The 26,262-nt window shown below is 47.2% G+C and overlaps 8 protein-coding genes across 8 annotated transcripts; 5 read left to right on the top strand and 3 right to left on the bottom strand.

The window, feature by feature from the left end:
• Positions 1-127: 127 nt before the first annotated feature.
• On the bottom strand, positions 128-1,586 carry F4817DRAFT_341951 (uncharacterized protein). The gene is made up of 2 exons (XM_049303841.1): positions 1,477-1,586; positions 128-1,412 (listed from the first exon to the last, which is right to left on the bottom strand). Coding segments are annotated over exons 1-2 (663 nt in total). The 5' UTR covers positions 1,479-1,586; the 3' UTR covers positions 128-751.
• On the top strand, positions 1,587-4,969 carry F4817DRAFT_341949 (uncharacterized protein). Its single transcript, XM_049303840.1, has 4 exons — positions 1,587-1,998; positions 2,083-2,166; positions 2,226-4,315; positions 4,384-4,969. The coding sequence occupies exons 1-4, from the start codon at positions 1,974-1,976 to the stop codon at positions 4,474-4,476; spliced, it is 2,292 nt and encodes a 763-aa protein (XP_049157641.1). The 5' UTR covers positions 1,587-1,973; the 3' UTR covers positions 4,477-4,969.
• Positions 4,970-6,291, top strand: F4817DRAFT_341946 (enoyl-CoA hydratase/carnithine racemase). Its single transcript, XM_049303839.1, has one exon. The coding sequence runs from the start codon at positions 5,269-5,271 to the stop codon at positions 6,148-6,150; it is 882 nt and encodes a 293-aa protein (XP_049157640.1). The 5' UTR covers positions 4,970-5,268; the 3' UTR covers positions 6,151-6,291.
• A 6,006-nt stretch (positions 6,292-12,297) lies between these two features.
• F4817DRAFT_158589 (uncharacterized protein) lies at positions 12,298-14,767 on the bottom strand. The gene is made up of 2 exons (XM_049298063.1): positions 13,072-14,767; positions 12,298-13,020 (listed from the first exon to the last, which is right to left on the bottom strand). The coding sequence occupies exons 1-2, from the start codon at positions 14,473-14,475 to the stop codon at positions 12,532-12,534; spliced, it is 1,893 nt and encodes a 630-aa protein (XP_049157639.1). The 5' UTR covers positions 14,476-14,767; the 3' UTR covers positions 12,298-12,531.
• A 1,771-nt stretch (positions 14,768-16,538) lies between these two features.
• On the top strand, positions 16,539-17,347 carry F4817DRAFT_341944 (uncharacterized protein). Its single transcript, XM_049303838.1, has one exon. The coding sequence runs from the start codon at positions 16,544-16,546 to the stop codon at positions 16,775-16,777; it is 234 nt and encodes a 77-aa protein (XP_049157638.1). The 5' UTR covers positions 16,539-16,543; the 3' UTR covers positions 16,778-17,347.
• A 765-nt stretch (positions 17,348-18,112) lies between these two features.
• On the bottom strand, positions 18,113-20,827 carry F4817DRAFT_341942 (NAF1-domain-containing protein). The gene is made up of 3 exons (XM_049303837.1): positions 20,529-20,827; positions 18,628-20,438; positions 18,113-18,572 (listed from the first exon to the last, which is right to left on the bottom strand). The coding sequence occupies exon 2, from the start codon at positions 20,422-20,424 to the stop codon at positions 18,727-18,729; it is 1,698 nt and encodes a 565-aa protein (XP_049157637.1). The 5' UTR covers positions 20,425-20,438; positions 20,529-20,827; the 3' UTR covers positions 18,113-18,572; positions 18,628-18,726.
• Positions 20,828-20,928: 101 nt separating this feature from the next.
• On the top strand, positions 20,929-23,616 carry F4817DRAFT_341941 (glycosyltransferase family 22 protein). The gene is given in 5 exon segments (XM_049303836.1): positions 20,929-21,140; positions 21,191-21,449; positions 21,507-21,926; positions 21,975-23,553; positions 23,566-23,616. The coding sequence occupies 4 exon segments, from the start codon at positions 21,061-21,063 to the stop codon at positions 23,061-23,063; spliced, it is 1,848 nt and encodes a 615-aa protein (XP_049157636.1). The 5' UTR covers positions 20,929-21,060; the 3' UTR covers positions 23,064-23,553; positions 23,566-23,616.
• Positions 23,617-24,553: 937 nt separating this feature from the next.
• F4817DRAFT_158429 (glycoside hydrolase family 43 protein) lies at positions 24,554-26,084 on the top strand. Its single transcript, XM_049298061.1, has 2 exons — positions 24,554-25,132; positions 25,201-26,084. Exons 1-2 carry the CDS (start codon positions 24,755-24,757, stop codon positions 25,873-25,875), a joined length of 1,053 nt encoding a protein of 350 aa, XP_049157635.1. The 5' UTR covers positions 24,554-24,754; the 3' UTR covers positions 25,876-26,084.
• The last annotated feature ends 178 nt before the right edge of the window (positions 26,085-26,262 follow it).

The following is a 26,262-nucleotide window of genomic DNA, read 5'->3' as shown; positions in this document are numbered from 1 at the left end:
TGAGACCCGTCTGGAGCCAGCTAGAGGCATACGTCGAGAGTTTTAGTTTCCAGTGCATCTTGTAGATTTGTGTCCTTGGTCTTCGTCTATGCTTAGACTCTGAGTTATATTATAACTATTTCTAGTAGCCATACTCTCGTAAGTAAACAAGAGATACCAATTCCTTTTACAAATCTACTAGACAATCAAACTTTTCTTTCGAGGCCGTTCCGACCTAACATGGCACTCGGCACGTTTCTCTTGGTTGCTTATTATGTACCTAGGTACACATGATGTTAACATTTTCCTCAAGTGTTTGAGTTATTGATTAATGCTAATCAGGACAATGAGATCTTTATAAATTCACCATTGACTTGTAACGGCATTGGGTATTAAATATGATATCTTATTCGCAGTTCGGTCGCCTGAACACTGATAGGCGCACCTTTTTTGCTTGGGTTGTTTGCCACTAGCTATAGGTTTGCCTGGATAAGATGCCGAGATTAAATAGGTAGTTGATGCCTTTAGGATTGTGATAAATACGTCGAAGGGTAGGGATATACCTTTTTTTGTCGTATAAAACAAGTATAGCCCCGCCCCTTTTTGACTATGGCAACTTCGCTACTGTTGCCTCTTCATTTGATACAGTTATGCGTTCGAAGGTTCGAGAGCATAGTCGCATAATGTACAGCATATCTAGATCTATACAATTGGCGACATGAATGATACGATTCAGGTCGACCTGGATAATTATACACGAAAGATCTGGATTTTACCAGCCCTGCTTTGTTAACTCTCTGACTCTCTTCACACAAGCCTTGAATCCCTTTTGAAATCTCTTCTGCCATCTCTCACTCTTGAGCCTCTTTCGCTTTAGACCTGGTCGCTCGTGGTACCTCTGAGAGTTCAAGTCATGACGGACCCTGTTTGACGATACGTGGATGGATAAAAGCTGAAATGACCGTGCTACATCAGCATTTCGAGTGACATGAATAGTACGGCCAGTTCGCGGGACAAGGCGCAATGCAGGACGGGTAGGGACTGGTCGTTCCTCTAGGAATTTGTTCTTGTTAAGTTCGCCAGTTTCGAAATCGATCTCGGGAGCGAAGGGGTCATCGTATGCCGAGATATTTGGCTTTTTGATTTCATCATCGCCTTTGTTTTCTTCTGGAAAAGGATCGCCCCAAATAGAGGAAGAATAGTTCTGGTGCCGCACCCGGGCTAGAGGCGATCTGGGAGGAAGAGTAGGGTCTTTAGGAAGGCCGTTGCCGGTATCATTTGATCGGAGAATCGGAGAGGTTGAGATATACCTTATACTAGGTATTAAGGGAGTAGACACGGCCGAGAAGGAGCATGGTTGCCATCTCGACGTGGAACTTCGGAGGAGTGACGTTGATCGAACGGCGACTTGCGCTACCCGAGAGAACTCAGCCCTATAAAATATAAATATTAGGGAAGGTGTAGCATAATTGGTGTTTGGTATTTATTTATTCTTACATCTTAAGAGTTTTTGCGGAACTTGGCCAAGTCTCGGGATTGAGACTTTGAGATCCAAGGACTTCCTCCGGTGGTCGCGATTAAAGAAAGCGAAGCTTCCAAGGTTCCGTTAATTGCGGTCCATTACGATTTTTTGATGGGTCCACACTCCGTCCTCTTTTTTTCCGTGACTCTAGTGCCGATGATTTGCCGTATCTCAGGTACGTTACGGTACATGATATCTACATATCAAGATAAGGTGATTCAAAAAGGTAAGCCCCACGTGTGGCTGTGCTTAAACTTTTACCTCTAATAAACTGGAACCTTGTCAACGTTCAAACCTCGCGCGAAACTACTTCGCCCTTGCTAAACATTTTCGTCCTATCATCAGTCTTTTCTCTTATTTTATTCGAGGCCTTGCGATTCGCATACCTCCTTGTCACCGATCTATTCGGTTAACTTCCTACCTCCCCTCTATTACGTCTGCCGGAATCTAGTAGCATTCAGCAATTCTTATTATGGCGTATAATCCCTACGGTGGAGGTAAGTAGCTTCTTGATATGTTTACTTGATATGTCCTGTTATTCTAAGGACTAGAACGATGCTGATAATAATACTCACCTCAAGTGCCTGGCTTCGGCCCGCCTCCGACATACGGTTCATATCCTGGAGCTAGCGGTGCTCCAGGTGTTCCGTCTGCTCCTGGTCTAGGTAGGTTGCTGTCGCAATCGAGCATTTCGTTATTTATCGTATACTGATATCTACCCCAGGACCTCCTCCAGGCATGTCTGCCCCAGGAATGGCGCCACCACCTGGCGTTCAGCAGCACAACATCAATCAAGCTAATCGACCTAGCGGTCTGCCATCCAACTTCCAAGCTCCTCCGAATATGCCTAATATTAACTTCAACGCCCCCGTCATTCGTCTCGGTACCTCCACGAAACCCCCAACCCCTGGTATGCAAGGTCGCAAAGACAGCGAAAACCCCAGTTCTGCTGGACCTAGAGCGGGTATAGGGATGGAACGTGGCTTAGACCAAACGCGACAGGCCATACGCGAGAATATGCAAGCATTAGTCCCACCTACCAAAGAGGAAATCGTGCGGACTGTCTTTGTGAGTGGTATCACAGATGGAATTAGTAGCAACGAGGGTGTGGAGAAGATCCTCAGCACTGTGGGCAAGGTGCGCCGTTGGGACAGAGCTGTCGATGCTGGTGGGAAAGAAATGACCTTTGGCTTTGCCCAGTTCGAAGATATCGAGTCCCTCTGGCTCGCCTCCGAGATCCTAAAAGATATCAAGGTACCCGTGAAAAAGCAAGTACCAGTAGACGAGCCCGCGAACGACGACGATTCCTACGCGAATTTCGAAAAAACAACCCTTGAAATTAAACTAGATGAGAATTCGGTAAAATACCTAGAGGCGTATAGGGAGAGCAGGCCTGACGACTCCGGTGCAGAGGCAAGACGGGAAGCTGCCAGAGGTGCGTTAAAGCAGACCATAAAAAATCTCTTTTATCCTACCTCGCGATCTGGAGCAGACGCGGATGGGGATGTCGCCATGGGTGACAGCTCGGCTCAGAACGGCGAGAATGTTGAGGTGGTTAATATCCCCTTGGCACAGGAGGACGAACTAGCCGACATCCCAGCTGAGATGCGCGAGACCGTTGCTGCCGAAATCGCCGCTTTCAGAGAACGAAGTATTAGGCGAGATATGGAACGCTTGAAGAGGGAGGAAGAACTCGAGGCAATGGAACGTCAAAGGAATGGTGCATCTCGGCCCTCTCGATTAGCGTCCCCGCCGCCTTCTAGTTCAAATAATATCCCGCTAGGACCGCGCGGTATGCCGAATGCGCCATCTGGTCCGAAGGGACAGAAGTCTGATATGGGCAAGGATTACAATAGGTCGATTAATTTTATTAACGGCGGCACGACAAATGGTGGTCTATCTTATAGCAGGGATGACGACGACGATTCGGCCAGTGATGAGGAATTGGAGCGTCGTCGGACCGCCAAGCAAAATGCGGAGACTGAGAAGCTCTATCTGGACGCCGAGCGCCGATGGTTGAATCGGGAGAAGTCTCGCACAGCTGCCCTAGAGCGAGAGAAGGAGCGCGACGGCTCGGATGCAAAAGACTTTGCTAAGAACAGAGATAAAGTGCTCCAGCGACTAAAACATTTTGATGACGACGCGGAGGCATCACGAAAGTCGGAAGATTATTACAAGGACCGGAGCGCTTGGATCAGGAATCGCACTGCATTTAGAGCTAGAGAAATAGCAGCCGATGACACGGACCGACAAGCAGAAGAGCAAGAACGCGTCAAGGAAGAGGCAGAGCGCGAGCAAGCCCGGGGTATGGCTGATTCGTTCCTCGAGAGGCAAGCTCAGGAGATGGAACAGCGGCAAGCCAGTAGGGTCGGAATTACCGCACCTCAACCCTTCAAGTTATCTCTCGGCGCAGCTGCGCAGAAGGCGCAGGCACAACGTGCGGCGCCACAAAGGAAGACCATCGCCGAGGTTGAGGGTCTTCTCGAGGACGAAGACGAAGATGCGACTTCTAGGCGCCAGCTCATACCAATTCAATTTGAGCCCGCTGCTGCTGCGGCCATGTCCGACGAAGAACGTGACCAGGCTGTGCGTGCGTTGGCACAAGAAATTCCAAACGAAAAGGAAGGACTCTGGGAGTGGGACGTTAAGTGGGATTTCTTGGACGAGAGTGTTATTCGCGAGAAGCTCAGGCCCTTTGTCGAGAAGAAACTGGTCGAATATCTAGGTGTCCAGGAGCAACTTCTTATCGAGGTTGTAGAAGAGCACCTTCGGAAGCACGGCAAACCGGCGGAGCTGGTAGAGGAATTAGCAGAGGTACGTGACTTATCATATCACGATTTCTTTAATTAATAACTATGCCAATATGCTAACTATACTTTTAGGCCTTGGATGATGAAGCCGAAGCTCTTGTTAAGAAGCTTTGGAGGATGGTTATTTTCTTTACCGAGAGTGAAAAGCGTGGTCTTTCTGCCTAGGGTGAGAAGGTACTTTGATTTCTCGATGCCTTGCAATAACACCATACCTCGGTAACCACTGTACAATTCAAAATTTTAAAAGTTCGTCTTGTAATTGAGGATATCTAACCCGCAGTTTGAGATAGTCTGCGTGTGGGGAGGGAGTATAATGAAGGGAATGCCCTTCGGATATCCGGATCGATGGGGATGAACCATACCTGTCTTCAGACGCGAGGTTCATTCTACATGATAACCATAAGAAACAATAGCTCTATGGATATCAAGAGCTATGTATTACAGTAATACGGAGTATAATAGCGCTATTCTTCGAAGCATATTCGCTATACCTACTTTGCTTGATTATTTAAGAACAACTTGTACTGTAAATTGGAGTAACTGAATATATGTAGTAACGTGCGGAGCTTGACCGTCAGGGGTAACAACCGTGGTCCGGGTCCGGTTTGCGATTTGCGGAGTACTGTGGGTCTAACGGAATGCCGAGGCAATTGAAGGTGAGAATCGATTAATAAAGAACTCTTAATAAAACATCAAACTTACCAGTCTAACCGAGCGAACTCAATATAGTTAATCTTATTTACATCTCATTTATACTTTGTTTAACATTTATTTGGCTTATTTTATCTCATACTTTTTGTCTCGGGAGCAATTACACGGCCTGAAGATAATCTAACTTACCGCTTTACCTTTCATTATTTCCTGCATCATCCCGTCTAGAGATATCAAACCTAAATAAATCGATTTCGTCTCTTGCGTATTTGCCAAATTCCCAAACCTCCTTTTTACACACCCACCATGGCTCCCCAATCTCAACTCCCGTCTTCATTCACAGCACCACCACCCAACGTCCCAGACACCCTAATATCCTTCCCGAGCCCACACATCCTGCTCGTAACGCTCAACCGCCCACAACAGCTCAACGCGATCCCGCGCCCGCAGCACTTCGCCCTCGAGCGCCTATGGGACTGGTACGATGCGGAGCCCTCCCTGCGCTGCGCCGTCATTACCGGCTCCGGCAGGGCCTTCTGCGCGGGCGCAGACCTGAAGGAATGGGATTCTATCAATTCTTCCTCTGCGGATAAGGCGGTGTCGGCGGAGGAGCACGGCCGGCAGAACAAGCGCTTCCCGCTCGGCGGTTTTGGCGGCATGAGTAACCGCGGCGGGCTCAAGCCTATCATCGGCGCTGTTAATGGCATTTGCTTCGGCGGCGGCATGGAGATGGCGATTAATTGCGACTTGGTCATCGCGGCTGCGTCGGCGAGTTTTAGTCTTCCGGAGGTTACTATCGGGGTCATCGCGCTAGCGGGTGCATTGCCCCGGCTCGTACGTAGCGTAGGCAAGCAGCGGGCTGCGGAGATGGCACTTAGCGGGAAGAAGTACGGCGCGAAGGAGATGTTGGCGTGGGGGCTGGTGAACGAAGTCGTGGAGGGCGATAGCAAAGCCGTGCTGGAGAAGGCGCTAGAATGGGCGCAGCGTATCGCGGGGAATAGTCCCGATGCGGTTATCGTGTCACGCGAGGGGTTGAAGTTAGGCTGGGAAGGGGTTGGGCCGGAGCAGGGCACGGATATCCTGCTCAAGGGCTGGTTTGGACGTATAGAGAAGGGGGAGAATGCGGTTGAGGGCGTGAAGAGCTTCGTTGAGAGGCGGAAGCCGGTTTGGAAGAATAGTAAGTTGTGAGTATAATTGTTGGGTTGATTTTGTAAGAGTTAGGTACTTAGGGATTTAGGATGTTTTATGTAGCGATTGTTAGTAGCCCAGATTTTAGTTTGAAGCCAGAATGCGACAATTATATTACGTACTGGAGAGTACGATCTTTTATGTAATGGTGCCAGGCTCGATCTATAACATGTTCAGTAGAGAGATCCCCTTATATAAACGCACAACCGACGGGGTAATACAAGGATCCCACTTTAGTATAATCTTATGGAATGTTTCTTCTAAGAGTCTCTTAAAGAGAAACTACAGTTGTAACAGGTATAAGCAATAATAGTCATGCGACAAACTATCAAGCAGTTTAAAGTAGCATAGATATCGATTCGTAAGGCTAAAATACCGACCGAAATGTCGTGGAGCTCTCCTCAATCCTTCGCTTTTACATATATTTCTACTTTCAGCGTTATATCAGCCGCCAATCCTAAGCCTTGTAATAAACAGACGTTTCAATTAGATTTATAAGAAAGGGATCACCTATCGCGAGCACCCCAGCAGTTCCTTTGGCCACTCATTTTAGCAGATAGAACTTTGAAAATACATTTCATTTCTATTTTTTGAAACTGCTAACAAAAGCTCTCTGTATTACCTGATCAGCTAAATGTCTATATTAGATGATTTCTCAATATATTGTACGTAGCTCAAACACCTAATCTCAAATACACGTTGTCACACACTTGAATCTTGACCGTACATAACTGAGCGTACCTAAACTTATACGTGATAGATACTGCATTAGGTTTCTTTTCTTGATCCATATTACTTGCACCACTATCTGCCCATGTAGTGAATAAGTTTCGCGTGTGTTCCCAAAAGTTCATATCGTAACCGTGAGGATGAGAGTAAGAAGTAATAACACAGCTCTGTCGAAGCAACCTTAGGTGGCTAAATCATACTTTAGTACGAGATGTGGTTATAAAACATTTTTCGATACTCCTAGTGAGAACCCGGTTCTAAGATTTGACCGCTACTGATAAAGCTAGGCGTTCTTTATTTTCAGGTTTTCATTTAAATAAGGCACAGCAGGTGTGTAGTTCTAGAGAGTAAATCCGACGACCTGATTGGAAGAATAGAGGACCTCAATCAGTCATCGTAGCTATCCAGATGTATGTGAGAGGCGGGGATTGATCATTACCGATAATGAAGATGCGAGTACTACCACCACTCTGTAAGACATGAGCATTGGGGGCTCAGCTCGAATCACACCTACTATAGGGGTGTCCCGCTCAGCGAATATATAGAATCTACCGGCGCTCTGCTCATTTCTATAATTGACCGAGCTTCAAGATCATAGATATTGCCCGGTCGTCCACCACCTCCTGCGATGGATCGCACTGATCCGAATTTAGGCAGTGTATCGCTGAGATTATATATTGGAGTAGGGATAATTGCGATCCTCCTCTCTACCTTTTTCGTGACTATCCGCTTATGGAATACCTGGGGGAAAGAAAAGAAGTTTCTGGTTGAAGAATGTACGTCTACGAATGCTCTACCCAGTCTAATTTGCGCATAAGTTTAACATGCTAATGAAGGACGTGTTAGATCTATCTATTGTTGCGATTGTACTGTTAGTCGTCGTGTTCATACTGAGGATATTCGTAGTGAGGGCATATACGAACCTAGTTTATACAATTACACCTGGTATGTTCAAAAGCCTTTGTCGACGCCAGAATCTAATAATATGCGGAATAGGACCAGAAACGTTAAATGAACTTTACTCCTTTTATTTATCCGTAAATCAGCCAGAGACGTTTACTTCAACCCCTTCGTTGATATTACTAACCTATTCTAGACGGAAACGGCCCAAACTATCACTGCGTCATTCCTATCATTCTTTGCCAAAGCCCCCTTATTTTTCCTTTTCATTCGCCTCTTTGGAACGATGAAGTGGGTTCGGATAACATGCTATTCTGGTATTGTTTTGACGTTTTTGCAATTCGTAGCAGGTTCGTCAATACTAGCTGCTTATTGTAATTCAGCTGGAAAAGATCTATTGAATAGTACTGTCATCGATGCCTGTTTGACGTGGGATGCATATGCTATACTATGGAAAGGAGTCATTGCAGTGGTTGTCGATATAATACTCTTCCTCCTCCCATTCCCGATTATCATCAAGTTACAGCTTCCACGTCGGAAAAAGATAAACTTAGCCATTGTAATGGCTGGGATTTAGCAAGGGATCGGGTAAATATCGCAATAGCATCCCAGCATACCTACATATATATCGGTGACCACCGTACAAATAACCAATCAATCACGTATATAGTAATTATATTGATCTAACATAAGGGTAGTGCGCTTTACAAATCACTCCTAATTTCTATTTTAAAGGAGACATATCTAACAGCAGCCTCCTCCATCTATGAGAAGAGTTATGAGCGTCATTCTATGTAACTCGATAGGCGCAATACAAATGGCCATGATGAGAAGAACAGCCACGATGGCTTCACCTACTCCCAAGTGATCTCCTCGTCCAATATAAATGGCCATGATAAGAATAATAATGATCCAACCCTTCGTTATATCATATAGACTACATACCGCTTGTAGCCTACAGCACCGTCAAGTCGCATTAGCGGCAGGTTTCACCAGCCCGAAAATGTTCCCGATAATAAGATGCGCCATAACTCGCCTCACTTTCGAGTCTATTCCTTGGACCAGAACTCAAAGCCTTTTAAAGTTGTCGAGAGGGTCGAGGTGGCGGTGGGTCAGGTCGCCATCACCTTCAACTTCACAAGCCCCCTTTGAGTTCTGGTGGATAGAAGCATATGGCCTATCTGATTGCCTATCAGTGAGTAACAGTCACTCTGGTAGTGTGGGTATGATACTATGGAAGGTACCTAAGGTATAGGGGTTACATGCTCAGCCTATGGTACATTGCAGTGGTCATCCTCCGATACCCATACACAAAGGAGACGTCTCACGACATCAATGCTTAACGTCCTCGCATTGATTCCATGTCTGTGCTGGGACATAGCAAGGCAAATAGCTCGTAAACATTTACCGTAGTTCCGAGCTTGTCTATTAAACACGTAATCCTTTAGAAAACCTAGAGCGCCCATTCGCTCCGCTCCCGTACCAATATGCAACTCAAGGCAGACAAGTTTTCACAAGGTCAAAGTCAGTGATGTCGTATTCATCATAGCGCTACAACCCTTACTCGTCTACGACTATATAAGGCACTCGATCCCCCCAAGGTGTCTGGATTCTCTTCTACTCTTTTCCTCATACTTTGTCCGAAGCTGAGATGGATTTCTTCAAATCCGGAGCAGAGCGCGGCTATCCTTTTGATAGCCCGACGAAGCAAATTTCCTTCATCTCAATTTCATTTCCATCACTCCCATCACTTCATTAGCACACCAACCTCACCATCGCCCCTCTGTCCAAGTCTATCATTCCTCCCCTTCCATCAATCATCTACACTACAGCCATTCCCATCCCCATCCCATTCCCTTCAGCCCCCCCTCTCAGTCTACGCGTCTTCTTCGAGACCCTGCTTAAAGCAAGGAGATCAATGAAAACAAATGGGCATCAAAAATTGTGCGAATGCTCCCCGACCTTGTATTGGGCACAAGGCCGGTAGCCCAGGGGCACAATGTGCAATGGCTCCCTGGGGAAGAAGTAATTCTTGAGCTACCTCTTCCATCGCTACACGCATGAAGAAGAAAGGAAAAGAAAAGAGGAATCAGTGAGAGGACTGCCAGATTATTATAGTGCTAGGAATGAGAACCCGTGCGGCTGCTCGACGGGATAGGGGGAAGTCGTGGGGGCATCAGTGTCGATGAAGGAAAGGAGAGTTGGGCATTGATGACGCAGTGCTGGGTGTCGGTTGCAGATGAATCGAACCATCGTACGAGAGGGACGGGGAGGGATGGAAGGTGACGGTCAGAATGTCGCACGAAACTAGGGAGTGCAAACGGGTGGAAAGGGGTTGGAGGAAGAGCGACGAGGGATTTGTTGCGTCACAGGAATTCATAGGGCAAGCTACACTTCATAAATTGAAACTTGTTCTTGCTCTATACCACAGTCTTGAACTAATAGCGGGAAAGTACGTGACAAATATCACCTTGAGACAGGCAGGTTCAGTGAGACGAGATGTTATAGAGTTCGATGGCGTGATGTTCCAGGCTCGCACCTCCTAAGACTCGAGAAACATACAGGCTTGAGCCTGCGTAATCTATCCAAGGTGTTTAAGCTCCAAAGACGACGGAAACAGCCATGTAAAATGCACGATGTGAGGAATTAAGTCAATACCGATCCTTAAGATGCCTATTACTCCGACGGATATAATGTAAATCCGAAGTTCCCATACCGGTGATAGATGCATGGTTTAATGCTGAATCCCAGTGTATCCAGTCCCACGTAGCCAAAAGTCCTGCGCAAGGTACGAATATCAAGTACCAAATCGCATGTTTCATAAAACACTCTTAACCTTAATGTGCCACTCAGCGGAGAGGGCAGACGCGCCGTTTACGAAAGTTGTTGTTGAGGGGAGGTTGATTACGGGGCAGAATCCTGATAGTGCTAGGGGAGTTGGGGAGGAGGTTATTAAGGCTTTGGGGCTATAAATATCCCTATCTAGTAGTATTAGGATAAGCTGATGATATAGAATATTCGTATCGTCAATAGGTATCTCGGTAGTCTATTTCCTCCTATAGTGAAATTTTTATTCACACTTATCACTTTGCTCGTCATGAAACTTGGATCGGGTTAGTCGATAGGATTTCTTTATTAATTGGTTGATAGTCTCTCTATCGTCATGTTAGTTAACGAAATGCTTAAGTAACCCAAGGGTCGTCTTTTCATGACTACCTCTCACTTTAATATAGCTTCTATCGTATTACCTAGAATTCCCAGCTTATGTAGTGCTCTTAACTTGGATCGAACGATAAGATCCGAAAACCCCAACTGTGGGAATAGAGCTATAGAGACGCCACTAACATCTGACTATAGGGGTAGACATTGTCCCGATATTTGAACCAATGCTAATGTCTGTACCTTCAACCGGCTATCTGAAGGAGAAATGAGATTTCATTTCACTTCCATACTTTACACACGTCTTCCGATATACTCCCTTGAAACCACTTACACAGCATACAAGGCTTACAAGTCGCTAGGATGTTCAATGTTATTTGGTGGAGATGTTACTTAAAAGAGCGATGTATTAGGACATTCGAAATATTATGGCAAGGTACAGTTGTAAACATATCTCGTGATTTTAAAAAGGCTTTTGCCATTTAAAATTACCTGTTTAAGCAAAGGTTAAGCTAGAATCTTCGAACGTATTTGTATTTTGCTATATAAATGAAGCAATACAATACTTATTAACTGTTTTAAGTAACATTTCCACCAAATAACATTGAACATCCTAGTGACCTGTATTCAAGCAAATCTTCAAGGTTTAGTGAATCATCACTTTATTCGACTTCCTAAATAGGTAGTCTAGCTACGGGAACCTCCGGGCCTCCCTAACATAACCAACCCCGCAGAAGCTCATTTTGTAACGACCTAGTTTTCTCCATAGAAGACATCAACATCACACATCTCCTACCCCTAGCCACTATCATCCACCTTCGTCATCTTCCAGCTAGACCTTAGCTAACTCATAGGCGTCTCAACGTCGACAAACCCCCATTGCCAACCCTGATCCAGCTCTCCCCCTAATACCGATACCAGGCGTGCTCATCATCCCGGATTGTGCCGCTGAAATGAAGAGAAGGTACCAAAGTTGCCAGTTGTCTCTTTTCCAAGGCTGGCTGGAAAGAGATTGAAGACGCCACGAAGGTCTAACAACCAATATCGCCCAATATAAGAGCGACGTGTTGACCCCCGTGACGGCAATAGCAAAAGACGCCACGTAAGGCCAACAGATGTTGACCATACGCAGCCTCAAAAGCCGATTGGGAGAGTAAATCTCATCCCAAAAACTAGAAATTATCGACAAGAAATTACCAGATTATCCCGATCTGAGCAGTATTCAGTAACTCTGTCAAAGTAAAACTGGAGTAATGCTCCATCGGGGTCGGTGCTGTAACTTTTCGACGGAAAACGACGGAATGAACATGTGATAGAAGTGAAAATAAGGGAAATGCAGAAAAACACCAGAGGGTTGAAATGTATCAAGTGTAAAACAAAGAGTCGCAAGCGAGTGTCGAGAAGATTAAATCATTCCCAAGTTCATTAAGGTTCGTCAAAGTCGAGGATCTATAGTTCGACGTAATTGATGAACCATAGTCCGATAGAGATACCCATATATAATCCGAGTGGATACTTAATAGAACTAGGATCATATCGAGTAGTTGTGGTCCTCATTCAAGTTGATTTGTCTGGTGTTCAAAACGTTACACCTTAATATGCTTGACCTGGAACGGGTTTCCTGCCAACGGGTGCCTGAGGAGGGCCCCCGTATTGTTGTTGGGGAGCACCACCGTTGGGATTCATCGGACTAGGTCCCGGTGGGGTCATCCTTCGCTGCTGTCTCGATCCCGGGGACTGAGGACCCGGGCTCATCCGACCATTCGAAGGAGAAGCCGGACGGCTTCCATGTGGACTCATACGTCCAGTTGCAGGAGACTGAGGTCGCATAGAGGCAGGCGATTGGGGACGACCAGCCATAGGATACATAGGTGACTGTGGGCGGCTGCCGGGAGTCATCGCTCTTTGTCCAGGAGGGTAGTTCGGGCCTGGACCGCGCGGGCCACGCGGACTGGGGATAACAGGCGGGCCGGAACGAGCTCCAGGAGGTCCACCAGCTGGACGGGGCTTCACGGGTCGAGTTGACAAGCAAGTCCTGGGGACGACTCCCTGCTGCGAACGGTCGAGTCGGATGCAAAGAGACTGGTCAGGTTAGCTACTATTACGTCACAATACACTATTTTAAAAACTTACCCAGCCATCGTCATACTCGTGCAAAAGCCTGACAAGTTGACCAGCTTTCAGATCCATCTCATCCTCCAAAGTCCGGTTGAAATCTAGTTGGACACGGTGAACAGCTGTCGATGGGGGGCCGCCAGCTGCTGAAATAGCTGCCGCGCTTCGGGAAGGGCCAGGCGATTGACCAGGAGCAACAGAATGAACGCTGAATTCGGTGCCGGCTGGACTGGGAGGTCCAGAAAGAACGGTAAGGTCGAGAGGTGCAGGAGCTTCCTTTCGAGTAGAAGCCTTTCGGGTTAGAGCGGTGCCTGCTGCGGCTGCGCCTAGAGTAGCTGCACCGGCAGTTGGTGAAGATCTAGGAGGCGAATTCGTAGTTTGAGCAACACCAACAACGTTCTCTGGGTTGTCAAATGGATTTGATGGCTGCTCAGTGGGCGTGTAAGCACGCTCCGCGTTGTTGCCGAAGGGATTCTCGGGATTGTTAGCACCGCTAGAGCCGGGTCGTTCCCAAAGAGAGCGATTGGGACTTTCAGGCTTCAAAGCTGCTCCACCAATTGCAAGTGCGAGAGCAGCCCCCTTGCTTGATCGTCGTGCGCCGAAAGTGGGCATGAATTCGGCCGTTACAGGCCTTAGACTAAGCTGGGGTGCGGTAGCGCTGGTTTGGGTCGAGAGAATTGACACGCGGCGATTGCTCATATTAGCCTTCTCATTCTCGATTTCCTGCTGCTCAAGCTGCTTTCTACGCCTGGCGAATAAGAACCAGATAAGTAGACCGACCATCAGGACACCGCCAAGAACTCCAATTGCGATACCAGCTTTCGCTGCGCCGCTGGTGTCGGGCACTGAGGAATCTGCGGCGGTAGCCGTCGGAGAGGAAGTGGCTGCGGCGTCCGTCGCGGCAATTTGGGATGTCTCGACGTTCTTAGTCGCTTTCGTAAATGTCGTGGGAGTGCTAGTAGCGAGAGCTAGTGTCGAATGCTCACCAACATCAACGGAGGAGGTGCCCATAATTGACCCGGGCAGGACTTCGGTAGCTGACTTCTCAGCGCCCTTTGTAGCCGAGGCTGTATTCTCTGCCTTGGCGATCGAGGCTGCCACCGCTGTGCTTTGGTCCTTTGCTGGTGAACTGGTTGGTTTCGCCTGTACAACCGGGGTTGGTGTCACTGTAGGCTTAGTCTCGGAAGCATCTTCATCTTGACCCAAAGTTCTATATCCACCAACTGGGCCATCGAAGGTTTTTGGCAGAGTTTGGTATACGGTCATAACAACTGTCGATTGCTCGGCGGCCTTTGCCTGTAGAGTAGGCGTCTGCTTGAATGGGTTGAAGTCGTTGGCGATACTCTCAACGCCACCGACGAATTCATCCCAACCGCTATTGCCTTGCCTTCTATGAAGGTGGTTGTGACGGTGACCCGACATGATGAATAGTTAAATTTCCCAGAACACTAGAAACGTTTTGTTACTCCTATAAAAAGCCAAGTCGTTGGCTCAACCACATTCAGCCTAGAGATAAGTACGTCGCGCCGCAGAGCCGTAAGTATAATCGAGTTGTGATTGTAAGTGCGATGAAGTAATCGTCGTGCAACCGTGCTAATCTCGGATTCTAAAAAGAATGTAATCCACGTAGAGGTGTTATATTGGTGGTAATGCGACTCGGTTTCGGCGGTAGTGGCGTAGTTTACACTGTTGTGCGTTTGTTTACCGCGGAGGCAAGCGTCGAGATCGCGATTCGTGGGGTAACGAAGGTGTAAAACCTCGATAAAATCGAGAAGCTACGGATTGAAATGAATGTAATTGAGAAAGGATCCAACGAAAGAAACCCAATTCTCGTGAAGAGAGGGGGAAGAGACCGCGTGTCTGGATTGCGACGTACGAGGACGGTGAGGAAGGGAAGGAAAAGAATGAGAGGGAGGAGAGGAGAGGATGAATTGGAATAGTGAAGCGCCAGTGGGAGGAGCGACTCCGGGATTGGCCAGCTGCCAACCTCTAGCGCGTTTCCCGTCCTAAGGTACGAAGATACTCCGGATAATACAAAGCAACTGGTGGTTCCTAGTGTCCTTCGCTTCCCTGTAATTCAAGACCTCAAACGGTAGCAACCGTTGCTCATCACCTGTAACCTTGGAAGCAGCGGTTCTGAACACATATTGTACAAAGTACATACTACATACACAAGAGCCGGGACTTATAGTTCTTCTCGAATTATTATTGAAATAGGGTTTCCTTCCCGGCTATTCTTGGGTGGTTGCATGAACATGCAGTCTATCATATCATTATGTCTATTCGCAAACGGGAGCGCGTTATATCAATTTAGTATCCGTCCATCTAATTTGGTGATTGTTTCTCCGTCTACTCTTTTCAGGTTGCTATCTATGTATATCTGATATTGGCGGTACCTATTGTTCTGTTAATACTATGTAAGCCAGCTAACAAATACATACACAATAGACATTATTTGCGTGTTTACTTCGACTTTACCTAAGGTATGTTAGATACCTAAACACATATAATACGAACAACGCCACTCGCCACTCGTATTGTCCCGTGCGTTCAAGATCGTATCTTCCCCAGGTAGTCGATTCGCTTGCGCCAATATCCAGTTAGCTGTAAAAGTTGGGCTGCAGTCAGCACCGAATCATCCTTCATCCAAAGTTATGGCTGAATGGATCTTCCCATCCTTGCAATCACCCATCACCCCCAATTAATCATTTCATCTCTTCCAATGGACGAATGTTGATCATTTTCGGTCTTTCTTGCTAGCCCGCATGGTCCAAGCTCCCTTGCAGTAGTCAGGCACAGAAGCGCCACTTTCAGGTACAAATGAATTTTGATTGGATAAAATATTTAAACCTGCATATTAGGCGAAATTTGTGCTGCCAGGGATCTGCCAGGGATCTGCCAGGGGGCAAGCATCCTCCATCAAATATCCATTGGTTAGCATGAAAGCAATAAAAAACCGCTGCCACGCGCCGCAGGCATAGAACTACGTACGCGACCCCTTAATTCAGCTAGAGGTTTCTACGGGATGGTCCTTGAAGTTCAGAAGCTAAAATAATAATTGATGGGCGCATACATACATAGTTCTCTGAATCGAAGTATTCGTAACGAAGTGCGACGACTCGAGTACGAATTTGTGTATTTGGTCTTTAAAGGGGTCCATACGGAAAGGAATACCGCCCGCGCCCGTGCCTCGATCGGAATTTTGCTCATCAACTTTCAATCCTTTATCTCATGCACGTAAGAGGCGTGTCTATACTACTATGTATGTACCTCGCCGGACATCAGCATCGGTAGAAAGCACAGAGGGAAGCAGGCTGCCGTAAAGTATCTACGAAGTACCTTAGGTACATACAGTGCACTAGCAGAGCGGGCCTATCAGGTCTATCAATATCCTTATTTGGAATGATGTGGGTCTGCGCGAACACCCATCTGATGATTAAGACGAATCACCCCCAATAAGCCCACGATATTTTCTGCCGTGGAACCCGATATGACGTCTTTGTCCTTCCTATGTTACTCTATGGTCTATGTTGGTGCCGATATCACGTTTTCTTCCCGCGTGGTGGTGAGGGATCTTTTTTTCCCAACCGGTGCTACCAATTTTTCATCATCTAGTCCCAGGATCCTCCCGGTATCTTGCAGTAGACGTCCCTCTTTTCTTTTAAATATCGTTTTCTATTCTATTCTTTGTTCTCGAATCCGAATTTCTGGCATTACGAAATAAACACTGTTGAAATTCATTTTGGCTTGTGAAACATCCGACCTCGTTGACTCTTTTCCAGCTCCGTCCGTCGGTCCGCATCGCAAATTTCTTACCACCCCTCACATTATCGGACCCTGCCATCCTTGTCATTTTATCTAGCTTAGAGGCCGATCCCTATTTTGTTCCAATCGATATGACTTAGTGTGCGTGTGGAGGACCATCATTGCGTTATGCACACTAAGCAGACGAACAGACTGGTTCCTCCGTTGGTCACATCGTGGAAACGTCCAAACTTCCAGTGCCCATGTATAAATAGATATTCAGCTGTCGTCACATTGTAACATCGTTGGCCTTATCTCAAATACCTAGCACCGTTGGGTAGGAAATGAAACTTTGCCCGTGCTTTCAGCATATGTAACATATGTAATGAATAGCAAGTCTACCCCACGATCGAATCATCGATATTGCGTGTAAGGCTAGTTCGATTAGACCGGATCTGCGGTGTAAGACTACATAACCCTACTACATAACCCTAAACCCTGCAGCTGTCGGTCGATTGCATGATTGTATACGTAAGGTACGCTCCTTGCTTCCTCGGATTCTCAATATTGCTACAAGCCGAGAAGAGATAAACATCGGGTTTTAGACATATCTATGTTCTATGTTACGAACAGACTAAACAATATTCTAGTCTTGATTCGGAGGTCACTCATGTCTCCTACGAGTTTACTTCGTACTTCCCTAATACTAAAAGCAGCAAGCTATATGCAAATTGTAAAATAACGAACGTCGGGTAAGGTTCTCTTTTTGGTAGGTGAGCGAAAATTCATGCATAACGAAGTCGTTAGTACCAGCGTGACCGCGTCGCTGAATGGCGAAAGACTCGGTGGCGTTTCTGCACCAACGGGTGGCTTCAAATGATGGCGCTCGTTTTCTTCTTTCTAGTTTCACAAACGGCTCAAGCGGACATAGACCGCAAAGTTTCGAGCTTGTCTCCTAAAGTCTTCTAGTGTATACCAAGATCCAAGATGTCCGAGATGAATATCGGTGGAACCGGGTGGAACGGAAAGCCTTACCCTAAAAGTATACCGAGACATTGTAACTAGACAGCCTTAAGAAGTACCTAAGGGCTACATGTGTATACCCGTAGTCTAGTTTGTGGCTCTTCGTATAACATAGCTACCCCAATGTCGAGTCTGCATCGTAGCTTACCTGATATCGCATGCGGTGAGTCTTTGGGCCGACTCGCTACATCATGATTAGTAGTAGAATAGTGTAGAAGACGAAAATACGAGATAGGGAGAAGCAAACTCAGATAAAGACAACATTGGAATGAATTTACAACTTCACTATAGTGGGCTATTAAATGGATATTAAAAGAATTGTATGTGTTGTATACCTAGGTAGGTGCACAAGTAAGCAACATATTTAGAATGGTATAAGTCAATTGTCTATATCAGGCTATTATCAACATGCCTTGATATTCCTATTGACTCAAGACTCGACTTTGATGCCAATATTCCTTAACCCTCCATGATTGTCGTATTATTTTAGATGTCAGTATAGACACTATAATTACCTACCCAACGATGTGCTAGTAATACCTTATATTAGAAGTGGCTCGGTGAGCAACGTAACTCACACCCTACAAGGAGGAGCCTCGTTGATTTTCTTTGCCCTCTTTACCTTTTCTGCCCTTTCGGCCTTTTCCGTGAGTCTTGCCCCGGGATTTTTGTACACCCGCCTCCGTCTCTACTCTATCTACCCGGCTTTGCTGGCTAGGTTGCTGGTTGGAACGCCACCCTACAGATTGTATCTATAAAATTATCAGCATGGACCCGGCCATCATCAGATTATGGAAGTCCACTAACGTTTGAGGCAACAGATCCATTAGTATGATTATTCCATTCGTGGGACGGATAGGCATGGGGGAGAATCGAGCCCGTATTGCCGTTCATAGCGTTAGGATTCTATCCAGCACCGCCATGTCCGGGCCACTGGCCGTTTTGCTGGTTGGATTGTCCCTGCATCTGACTTTGTAGAGCAGCAAAGAACTCAGGGCTGTAGTACGCGCCAGGTTGCTGCCCGGTAAACTGTGGCGGTGGAGGTGGAACGAAGCCTTGTGGGACATTCTGGGGCCAAGGGAATTGAAACTGTGTATTGGGCTGCTGATGACTGTTCGGTGTGCCATAGAATGGTAGCGACTGCGGGGGATATGCTGGGTTAGTAACCGGAGGCGGAGCTGGAGGATAGCTGTATTGCTGAGTTTGTGGCTGATAGTCTTGTCCTCGTGGTGGTCTAGGTGGTAAGGAATGTCCACCTCGCGAATCTCCACGATTGCCCCTCCCCCCACGGCCATGTCCATAACCTCGTTGGCCTCTACCTCGACCACCTCGGAATGAGCCGTTATTGTTGGCGTGATGATTTGAATACCCAGATTCCGAAGGGGTGGATTGGCCCTGCCCAAAGCTCGCCGGCCTTGCAAGTTTTCGATAGGGGCCGTCCTCGTCGTTGTCATCATACTGTAGGCCAGTCATCGGAGGAAGGGAGGAGGCCTCGGTGTGACCTCCTCGCCCTCCTACGCCGCCCTTACCACCGCGGCCTCCTTTCTTTTTAGCCTTCAGCTGCCTCTTATGTTCGGCCTCTTTTTCGTCGTCTGAGAACTCAATTTCTTCATCACCAGCCTCTTCATCATGCCAATTGCTTGCATCCGTACCCTTTTGCTCCCGAAGTGGTTGAGTAAAGACATATACCGCGTGCGAAGGTGGGTAGAATATCTTGGCCCCTATCTCTAGACCATAAGACTTAATTTCTTCTTCGTTCGTAAACCTTGCAGTATAACGTGGCTGTCTCACGTTGCCGATTAAATCGGCTACGGCCGCGATAACAGTGCGGTCTTCCGTGCAGAGAACTGAGCCGCTGTCGAGCACTTGGTACTCTCCCGTCGTGATCGCCTTGACTACAGCCGTATTCTCAACGATGTGCTCAATTACGCCAAGTTCAGTGATAGTCATCTCCGGTGTTATGACGACATCGGGCTTAGGAACTACTTCTTCAGGTAATTCATTCTTCGTGCGGACCTGTGCACCCGAACCATTCCCTTTCGCCTTCCCCTCGCCTTCATCGTCTGAGCCACCCTCCATTTCCATAAGAATGCGGGCTGTCTCCTCGGGGCCTAGGAGCTCATAGTTTTTCCCATCTTCAGACTCGTCATCCGAATCATCTGAACTGCTCGATTCAGACGAGGATTCGTAGGGAGAAGAGTCTTCTTCCCACTCAGGATCACCTTGTTCATCTTGCTCTTGGGGCTGTCCATTCTGCTCTGCACCATTGGGTTGCTCAGATGACACATTCGGATCCTGTGGTGGGGCGTCTAGACCGCCAAGTAGAGCCTCCAGTGCTGAAGTTAAGGAGGGGGGGCTGGGTGGTGCATCTTTGATAGCAACATCAGAACTCTCCGGCTTCTCCGACTTCTCCGACTTCTCAATCTGTGCCTCGCTGATCTGAGGTAGTGGTGTACTCTCTGAAGGGACAGGAGTATCGATATCCATCTCAGTAGCAGGCTGAGAAGTCACAGGTTGAGCTTCATTAGGAGCGTTTGATTGGGTTTGAGAGTCATCTGGTACCCTGGAGATGGATAGGCCAGGAATTTCAAAGTTCCCAGACATTTTTTTTGTAGAAACTATAGCATTGTTAGTTGCCATTGCGGTGAAAAGTCTTATGTTATGAAAGTTCGAGTTGAAGATAATGTTTACACTAGAAAATAACCTACCAGGTTGAGATGGCGTAAATCGCCTTAAGGACAGAAACTTGTTGTCACAAATCAAATAGTTACGAGGATTTTAATGACAACTATTCGAAGAAGCCAATTGTACTTTGTATAATTGGAAGTTCGCGAAAAGTACGAACGGAGACGTGTTTTGATAAAGTTCCGGCAATGCAATCAACCGTGTTTGATAGTAGATGAAATCCGCATGGATTCAACTTGGATGAAAGCTTCTGCAAGCCCCAGTTCTAGAAAAATAAAGTGGACCCGGAATATCTTAGGAGTGGCATATTCCATTGGCCAATCGGCTTAGAAACTCTTACGCATGTAATTATCCGACAGCAGGGGTCGGGTTTGTTCGCTAGGTAGCACTAGCGCGGACGCAACGTCATTTTCAATTGGAGCTCAACTTTCAACATTTGGGACAGATTTAAAGCTTTCCTAGCTGAGTTTTATAACCATAACTTCCCCAACATCGAATTACTCCTCGGTTGCGTGAGCTGCATTGCATCAGCTGCACGACGCAGACTTAGTAAATATGCCTCCTACAGGAGCTCAGTCGCAGCCGCAGCAGCAGCAGCAATTTGTTCATCCAGCTGCACAACATGCTAAAAAGAAGTATGTAAGCCCATCCCAAAAGAGTGAATACCACTAACGATGTAACATAGAGGAGTGTCTATATTCATGATAGAACCCATAAAGGCACTTTACATCTTCCTGATTGTAAATCTCATATCTGCTTTATTTGCACCCATCCAAGATTGCGACGAGACCTTCAATTATTGGGAACCGACCCATTACATCTCACATGGTTATGGGTTACAGACCTGGGAGTATTCACCAGAATATGCCATCCGTAGTTGGTCTTATGTCGGCTTGCACGCTATAGTCGGTAATATCAGAAGATTATTACCCCAAAATACAAAGGTAAGTACCACTTTCCATGCTCCTTGTTCCTCAACGATCTTATTCTCATTCATATAGCTCTCTGAGTTTTACTTCATTCGGTATGTCTTGGCATTTGTTTGCTCATTATGCCAAGTGCTCCTATACCGCGTCATCAGCTTCACACTGAATCCTAGGATTGGCCTCTTCTTTCTTATCGCGACGGTTGTGTCCCCCGGAAACTTCCACGCTAGTACGGCCTATCTACCCTCTAGCTTCGCCATGTACACGTCCATGCTTGGAACTATCGCATTCATGAACTGGAGGGGAGGGCTTAAGACGTCATGGGGCATATGGTGGTTTGCCGTCGGGGGCATCCTGGGATGGCCTTTCGCTTCAGCTCTGTGCGCTCCTTTCTTGATTGAGGAGGCTATCTTTGCGGTCCTAAACTATCCCCAGAGTTTTTACGAGGCAGTCCTCCGTGTCGGCAGAGGTGTAGTTGCTGCCTTATTGCTCCTTGTAAGTGATTCTACTTCAAACTATATACCCAATTCTCATTAGGTACAGGTCGGTGACACGGCTATCAATACTTTCTTCTATAAGAAAATCGAGGTTGTCTCTTGGAATATCGTGAAGTACAACATATTCTCTTCTACAGGGGGGCCTAACCTCTACGGAACAGAACCATGGACCTTCTATTTCAGAAATCTTACCATAAACTTCAACATTTGGTTTATTCTCGCCTTGCTGTCTTTACCTCTGTTCCTCATCCAAAAGGTCGTCTCCTCAAAGCAACATGGATTTGGGACAGGGATGCGTACGGTCGTATTCCTCTCCCCCTTTTACATGTGGCTTGGTATTTTCTCTATGCAGCCACATAAAGAGGAGCGGTTTATGTATCCTGTGTATCCTTTCATCGCTCTGAATGCTGCCTTAGGGTTTCACATTATCTTATCGGCCTTCGGAAATCCCGACCCTAAAAGCCTCGTCGGAAAGATCCCAGCACGCTTGAAGCTTTTCACTGTTGTGGGTGTGTTATTCTTGTCGCTGGGCCTAGGACTTGCTCGCATTATCGGTATATACACTGCCTACTCTGCACCTTTGAAGCTCTACGAACCGCTTGGGGCTGGGGTAATTGGCCAAAAAGGTCTAGGTGGACGTGGGGATTATGTGTGTTACGGTAAGGAATGGTACCGGTTCCCAAGCTCTTACTTCTTACCTCGGAATATGCATGCGAAATTTATTCGGTCAGAGTTCCGTGGGTTGCTACCTGGGGAGTTCTCTGAAGCACGAATTGGGTTTGGCTTCTGGAGCGGTACCTGGCTCCCTGCGAGCGGCATGAATGATCGCAACGAAGAGGATATGGGCAAGTACGTGGATATCAAATCGTGCGATTTCTTAGTCGACACGCAATATCCGGAGCATGGTCACCCCCTACCGCCAAATGAGCCAGATTACATCGCAGACAAGGAGAACTGGGAAATTGTTAAATGCGAAGCGTTCCTTGATGCGGCAAATACGCATCTCCTTGCGAGAGTCTTATGGGTGCCAGACATGAGTTTCATTCCGGAGAAATATAGAAGAAAATGGGGACAGCACTGTCTGCTGCAGAAAAGAAACCAAGCAGGTAACTCTACTCTCAAGTCCGAATCTTGAGCCGTTAGCGAAAAATAGAAAACACCATCGAATTGAATGAGTTGGATAGTGCCTCATGCAGCTGGACATCTCGGCGTGATGCTTTTTAGACCAGTTGGTCGTAAGCGAGTCTATAGTTGCGGAGAAATTATGGGACTAGGTCTATACCGACGGGGCTGAGGATAGTCTATTTCGAGCTATGGATCTCGGCAAGGGGTAGCCATTGCTGGCACTTCTAATTCGCATGTAACTGAGGTGGACTCTATTGGCAACGTACTACATATGTAATGGCCGAATTTTCAAACATTATAATTGGATATTGATCATGGATCGTCGGTATATCTACGGTGACATATACGGCCTGGGCTCCGGTCCGCTCGGGTCGGATTGCGTGTGGGCTCATTAAGCTGCAAGGCGTGGCATGGCGTGCCAGGTAGCAGTTTATTATCAATTAATTACGCGTCAAATATAATACCGGACCTGCTTAGGATGTAACCCGTCCATCTTGAAGTCCATCTTGAAGTCCATCTTGAAGAATCTTGAAGAGGTTTTAGATTGAAGTTGCCAAACTAGGATTTCCGATTTGTTAATAATATAATATAACAGTATTTCAATCTCATTACCAACGTTGTCAATTTAAGCTCAAAAACCCCTTATCCAGATGTTCAGGGAAAAGTGATGATCAATGATGATCGGTGTTGATCATTAACGACTTTAGTGTCGCGACCCATGCCAGCCACGCTGGAGTCCCGGGGTCTTGCACCGACGATCAGCTGCCCTACGAGCTGCCCTACGCATACATGGCCATACGTACTAGGATTCTTGCCAGAAATATAAAATGCTAAATCGCAGCAGGATAGACTAATTATCTAGAGAATGTTGAATTAGGCAGGTGAACCTTTTTTTATAAGAATAATCTGATCTTATGAGACGAATTCGGCTCATGTAACGTTGTTCCTTACAGCTAAAACTTGGCTCTTGGCATGGAATTTTGAAAGGGGTCCATCTGGAGTTGATGGGAATGGCCCAGCGAGATCTATACCACAATGTTGCTAGCAGGGCTTCAGGCACTGTTGCATCAAGATCTTGTTTACATATAGCCCCCCTTAGAAACCGCACCACTGCCACTTAAGCGATGCAAAAGATCCCGGCTCACGCAGGATTGTCCGCCTTCTCTCATTGGACGGACGCTCCAGATGGCTTCGTCGACGCATTCTATTCTCATTTCCTTCCCGTTGCGGCATCTCCCGACTCTGCACCCCGTGATGGGACTTGTTCTACTATGTATGATGTCCCTCTAAAGGGTTAAGGCGTGTTTCTCGTTTATTGGTGCAGCCGGTCCCTTGCGGTGTTTCAACTCGCCTGGAAAGCTACCCTCGCTGGAAATTGTTCCTATTGTTCCATCAGGATGTGAGGAGAGCTACCCCCGGAACCACCGAGGCAGCTAAACAAAAGAGCTGTCTCTATTACTGGCTCTGTCCTAGTTTAGCTACATTGTTCTTTGTGCAACAACGTATTCGTTTTCCCACAGCTCCATCGCTTCGTGATGAATGCTAAGAAGGACCGAATAATACCGGAAGTGTTCTCCTTCTTGGATTTTATAAATACTAACCATCATGGCCGCTGAACAAGCAAAGCCTCTTCGTGAGGATAAACTCGTACATCAAATACGTAGTCTAATACCACCCAGTTAGCTTCGGTCAACAATAGCTATGAAGAACTTCCTCTTTCTATTCGGCGCCGGCCTGGTTGCTGGTCTTCCAGCTAACAATGCTGCTCGAGCTGTAACTGAACTACCAACCCTTGGTCTGACCAACTTGACCAAGATCGATATGGCCAACGGCGGCGGCTTACAAGGCCGCCGTCTGGCTGGCCCGTTCATGGGGGTCGATTTTCCCGACCCGAGTATCATCTGGGGCGACGGCTCGTGGAAGGCTTACGGAACTTCATCGAACGGCAAGAAGATCCCCGTCGCCACATCATCTGATACTTGGTCCTGGACACTTACCGGCAACGACGCTTTGCCGAACCCTGGGTCTTGGGTCGACCCTAACGACCAGGGAATTTGGGCTCCCGACGTGCAGAAGAACGTAAGTTTTCCTAATAGATGCAGTGGCATATAGAGATACCCGGGGGCTTGAACTGATAGCAACTATAGGACGCCGGTGTGTATGTGATGTACTACACTGCCCGCCAGAACGGTGGTAACCACTGTATCGGTGCTGCAACCTCAAGCTCGGCGTTGGAACCTTTTACGCCGCAAAGTCAACCGCTAATCTGTGACGGCGCCAATGGAGGTGTGATTGATGCGTCGGGTTACGACGATGGGGCGAACCGATGGATCTTGTGGAAGGTTGACGGAAACAGTCTCGGTGGCGCGACTACATGCCAAGGCGGAACACCGTCGGGAGCTTACCGGTCGACACCGATCAAGATCCAGCGTGTGGCACGGGACGCTCTGACGCTGCTCGACAGCCCGAAGACGATCCTGGATAACGAGGGTGCCTCCAACAACGGCGTGGTCGAGGCCCCTGCTCTGTACAAGATTGCCGACGGCAACTACGTCCTGTTCTACAGTGCTCACTGCTACTCCAGCGACGACTACGACGTCGAGTACGCCTTCTCCAGCACCATCGACGGTAGCTACACCAACCGCGGCATCCTCATCCGCACCGTCGATAACCGCGGTGTCTTTGGCCCCGGAGGTCTCGATATCGACCCCAACGGCAAGAGCGTTGTGTTCCACGGCCGCCTGAACGCGAACCAAGGGAATGCTGCTCGCGAGTTGTACAGCGCCGAGCTGACGATTAACGGACAATCCATCGGTCTGTAAGAGCCTTGATGCGTGCTTCCTACGCCACTACATTTGCTTTTGCTAGCGAGGATGCGTTTATGATGATGTGACGACTACGTTAGTGACGGATTCGCTTATTGCCTGAGAGGTGGACCGTCGTGTGAATATTGATATTGGCAGTTTTGTATATACTTTTTCTACCTTGCATATATCAGATTGGTAAATAGTAAAATTTCTTGTATATAATATAGAAATTCAATATCTAACTCCTAGCTATCACATTGCGTATGATTATGTGTCAGTCCCTATTGTCAAGTCCTTCAACGCGGCTACTTAACTACCTAAGTAATATTGACGAATATGAGCAAAGAAGATTTATAACGAGACCGCGCAGCGACCTAGCAAATCACCATCCCCCCTTTCCCA

This window comes from Daldinia loculata (genome assembly GCF_022478755.1).
Source record: "Daldinia loculata strain CBS 113971 unplaced genomic scaffold F4817scaffold_35, whole genome shotgun sequence".
Lineage (NCBI taxonomy): Eukaryota > Fungi > Ascomycota > Sordariomycetes > Xylariales > Hypoxylaceae > Daldinia > Daldinia loculata.
Note: the sequence above shows the minus strand (reverse complement) of the source record. Positions and strands in the feature narration are given on the sequence as shown.

Excerpts from the sequence above, each read along its gene's own strand:
- F4817DRAFT_341944 (XM_049303838.1), top strand. The coding sequence starts at position 16,544 with ATGACGTCTTTGTCCTTCCTATGTTACTCTATGGTCTATGTTGGTGCC.
- F4817DRAFT_158589 (XM_049298063.1), bottom strand. The coding sequence starts at position 14,475 with ATGTCGGGTCACCGTCACAACCACCTTCATAGAAGGCAAGGCAATAGC. Across the intron at positions 13,021-13,071 it reads ACGAGTATGACGATGGCTGG|TCTCTTTGCATCCGACTCGA; the intron begins GTAAGTTTTTAA and ends TAACCTGACCAG.
- F4817DRAFT_158429 (XM_049298061.1), top strand. The coding sequence starts at position 24,755 with ATGAAGAACTTCCTCTTTCTATTCGGCGCCGGCCTGGTTGCTGGTCTT. Across the intron at positions 25,133-25,200 it reads CTCCCGACGTGCAGAAGAAC|GACGCCGGTGTGTATGTGAT; the intron begins GTAAGTTTTCCT and ends TAGCAACTATAG.
- F4817DRAFT_341942 (XM_049303837.1), bottom strand. The coding sequence starts at position 20,424 with ATGTCTGGGAACTTTGAAATTCCTGGCCTATCCATCTCCAGGGTACCA.
- F4817DRAFT_341941 (XM_049303836.1), top strand. The coding sequence starts at position 21,061 with ATGCCTCCTACAGGAGCTCAGTCGCAGCCGCAGCAGCAGCAGCAATTT. Across the intron at positions 21,141-21,190 it reads GCACAACATGCTAAAAAGAA|AGGAGTGTCTATATTCATGA; the intron begins GTATGTAAGCCC and ends GATGTAACATAG. Across the intron at positions 21,927-21,974 it reads TTGCTGCCTTATTGCTCCTT|GTCGGTGACACGGCTATCAA; the intron begins GTAAGTGATTCT and ends CATTAGGTACAG.
- F4817DRAFT_341946 (XM_049303839.1), top strand. The coding sequence starts at position 5,269 with ATGGCTCCCCAATCTCAACTCCCGTCTTCATTCACAGCACCACCACCC.
- F4817DRAFT_341949 (XM_049303840.1), top strand. The coding sequence starts at position 1,974 with ATGGCGTATAATCCCTACGGTGGAG. Across the intron at positions 2,167-2,225 it reads TCCGTCTGCTCCTGGTCTAG|GACCTCCTCCAGGCATGTCT; the intron begins GTAGGTTGCTGT and ends TATCTACCCCAG. Across the intron at positions 4,316-4,383 it reads TGGTAGAGGAATTAGCAGAG|GCCTTGGATGATGAAGCCGA; the intron begins GTACGTGACTTA and ends CTATACTTTTAG.